The 3,175-nt window shown below is 56.7% G+C and overlaps 1 protein-coding gene across 1 annotated transcript; it reads right to left on the bottom strand.

Annotated features, from left to right (window-relative positions):
- Window positions 1–1,293: 1,293 nt before the first annotated feature.
- FOXA3 (forkhead box A3) lies at window positions 1,294–2,939 on the bottom strand. The gene has a single exon (XM_024768687.1). It carries the CDS (start codon window positions 2,913–2,915, stop codon window positions 1,962–1,964), a length of 954 nt encoding a protein of 317 aa, XP_024624455.1. The 5' UTR covers window positions 2,916–2,939; the 3' UTR covers window positions 1,294–1,961.
- Between the last annotated feature and the right edge of the window lie 236 nt (window positions 2,940–3,175).

Below are 3,175 nucleotides of genomic sequence, written 5' to 3' on the forward strand. Positions count from 1 at the left end.
CTCTGTCTGTCTCTCACACAAACCACACACACACACACACACACACACGCACACACGCACGCACGCGCACATGCGCGCGAACATAAAGAGACAGCCTTTGGTCTTTGAATGACTGACTGACTAAATGAACGAGTGGCTAGAGAGCCAACAACCAAGTACAACAAATGCAAACTAAGGAAATCACACCCGCGCCAGTGTGGCGGAATGACCTTGGCCCAGTCCCTTCCCATTCTGGTTCTCTGTTTCCACTCTGTGAAACGAAGGGCGTGAGGAACACAGTTGCGTTTCACAGAGCCATCCCTTGGAACATCTGAGCCACAGGTATCAGACTCAGAGCCCAGGCAGAGACCTGGAGGAATAGAAACACCCAAACCCCAAACCCAGAGGCTCCCAGAAGCCCCCAGCACCCGAAGGAGGACCCAGCTCCTTTCCCACACACCTGCACGTGAAAGAGACAGACACACCAGGGCCAGTCAACACATGCTCACACACAGCCACAGCAGTCACAGGCACACAGCAAAGACAGGCGTAATACACAAAAACGGACATACTTTAAATGCTGATTCCCAGACATACACATGAAACACAAAATGTAGTCACACGTAGACTCTTTAAGGCAGCAGGTATGTAGACAAATGGACATACAGAAACACACATCCAACAGAGTGAGACCCAGAGGGTCCCAGGGATAGGTGTATAAGAGAACCACACACACAAAACAATAGAGTCTGATATCCCGAGACACCGACAGTAAGCACATACCCAGGGGAGGAACAGACACACAAACTCAGACAGTTGAGGGATACAAACAATAGAGAACACCCTGCAGAAGACCACAGGGACCTCAATGGCCGTAGTGACGTCCTATGACCCACAGAGGCACAGGCGCACACATGCAAACAAACTAGCACACACCCTGTCTCCTTCAATTAGCACCCTGTTTGTCCCTTCTCCTCCTCCCTAGCTTAACCAAAAATCAAGCAGCCCCTGGGCTCCCTGAACCTCGGGGCTAGGGGCATGTGTCTGGAGAGTGGGGGTAGGGAGATGGCCTTGGTCACTGCACAGCCACCTCCTCCTGCTGCCCTGGCCCCACTGCTGCAGGGGCTGCTATCTGTGAGCAAACTGTCCTTGGGGTCAGGGACAGCAAAGAGCCAAAGGTCAGGTCGATGCCTCCCCCAGCCCTTCCCCCAGAGGCAGCCAGCTCTTGGGGGCAGGAAGGAGAGGGGACAGGGGACATCAATTCAGGTGTTCAAGCCTCACAGGGCCCACTCGCCAAGGAAAAGAGACATTCAGTAAGAGGCAGAAATGGTGCCTTTAATGCTCATACACAGCCAGTATCCCGCTTCCCAGGCAAGAACCAGACTTCAGTAGAAATTCCCCACACCCTAACCAGTCCTTTCTGGTTTCTCCCCGGACCGGAGCGGGGGATGGGCTCCAGAAAAAAACCAAGGAGTATCCTCATCTCCATCCCTCACTCAACTCACACCAGACAGTGATGACATGGCCAACACAGGGGCTGTTGGTGGCCATCATGCCGCACAGTGGTACACTGGTTGTGTCAGCCAGTAAAGATGGTGGCCATCACAGCACCCAGTGGGCCAGCGTCACCACCACATCCAAAGGATCACCCAAGGGCACGTGCATCACAGCACCCAAAGGGCCAACCAAGATGTCATCCCAGATGGTGGCCATCAGAATACCCAATAGATCAACCAATAACATCAATCAACATGGCAGTCTTCACAGTACTCAACGGGCCCGCCAAGATGTCAATGGCAGTTATCACAGTAGCCAGCGGGTCAACGCGATGCCCACAGAGATGGCAGTCACCACAGTGAGTAACAGACCAGCCAAGATGTTAACTGACAGGACAAGCAAAGTGTCCCCAGGAGGATCAGGCCCCAAGAGCCTGATGGTGTGAGCTACAGCCATACCCCACCCACCATGTTCCCACCCCCCTGCTAGGACGCGTTAAGCAGAGAGCGGGCATAGAGGCCCTGGTAGTAGATCCCGGGCTCCCCACCCTCCGCCCCATAGCCCCCAAATCCCACGTCCAGTTTGGGAGGTGCTGGTGTCTGTTCCGACATCAGGTTGTTGATGGAGAAAGGGTGGTTGAAGTTGTAGGGTGCATCCAGCTTCAGCTCCCCTGGGAGCTCCAGGCCAGTGAAATAGGGTGTGGAGGACGGGGGTGAGCCACAGTCCAGAGTCCCCACATCTTCCCCACCCTGGGCCTCAGGTTCGGGGGCTGGAGGCTGGGCCTGCGGCGGAGAGGCGACTGTGGCAGCGGGGGTGGTGGTCGAGGAGGCTGACCCCGCACTGTTCCTGGAGGCAGAGGTCCCGCCGCCCCCTTTCTTCACCTTCTCCTCCAGCTTGAAGCGCTTCTGGCGGCGCAGGTAGCAGCCATTCTCAAACATGTTACCTGAGCTGGGGTGCAGGGCCCAGTAGGAACCCTTGCCCGGCTTGTCTGGGGAGCGCGCCACCTTGACGAAGCAGTCGTTGAAAGACAGCGAGTGGCGGATGGAGTTCTGCCAGCGCTGCTGGTTCTCCCGGTAGTAGGGGAAGAGGTCCATGATCCACTGGTAGATCTCGCTCAGGGTCAGCATCTTGCCCGGCGCCTGCTGGATGGCCATGGTGATGAGCGAGATGTAGGAATATGGTGGCTTGGCATGTGCCAAGGGCCGCCGGTACCCTTTCGGTATCTCCTTCCCATGCACCAGCCCTGGTCCCGGGCCCCCATACCCTGAGCTGCTGCCACCACCACTGCTGGCACCCATGCCTGGGAAGGTGGGCCCCAGGGGTGCTGTGGGCGCTGGGGGCGCCAGGGGTCCAGTGGTAAGTGGGGAGGCAGGGAGCCCCCCCGGGGGGTAGGGAGAGCTCAGAGGGTTCAGGGTCATGTAGGAGTTGAGGGGGGCCATGGTGGGTACTGGGGTCACCGGAGAGTAGACCTATAGGGAAAGAAAGAGAAACGGCGGGTGGTGAGTCTCGACTCTGTTGGTAAGCAAAGGGTCACTGGACCCATTGTGTGTCCATCTGTCTATCTGTCTTGCCTCCTCTGTAAACAGCTGTCTGTTGAAGTCTCTCTCTTCCCCTCCTCCCCGTGCAACTCCCTCCCTGACCCCACCCCGCCATGCTCCCATATACTGAAGCTCACACTTTAAGTGGTTCTCAAAGTGTG

The sequence above is a fragment of the Neophocaena asiaeorientalis genome, unplaced genomic scaffold (genome assembly GCF_003031525.2).
Source record: "Neophocaena asiaeorientalis asiaeorientalis breed wild unplaced genomic scaffold, Neophocaena_asiaeorientalis_V1.1 scaffold629, whole genome shotgun sequence".
NCBI lineage: Eukaryota > Metazoa > Chordata > Mammalia > Artiodactyla > Phocoenidae > Neophocaena > Neophocaena asiaeorientalis.

Bases quoted from the DNA above. Each gene is read 5' to 3' on its own strand.
- FOXA3 (XM_024768687.1), bottom strand. From the start codon at position 2,915: ATGGCCCCCCTCAACTCCTACATGACCCTGAACCCTCTGAGCTCTCCC.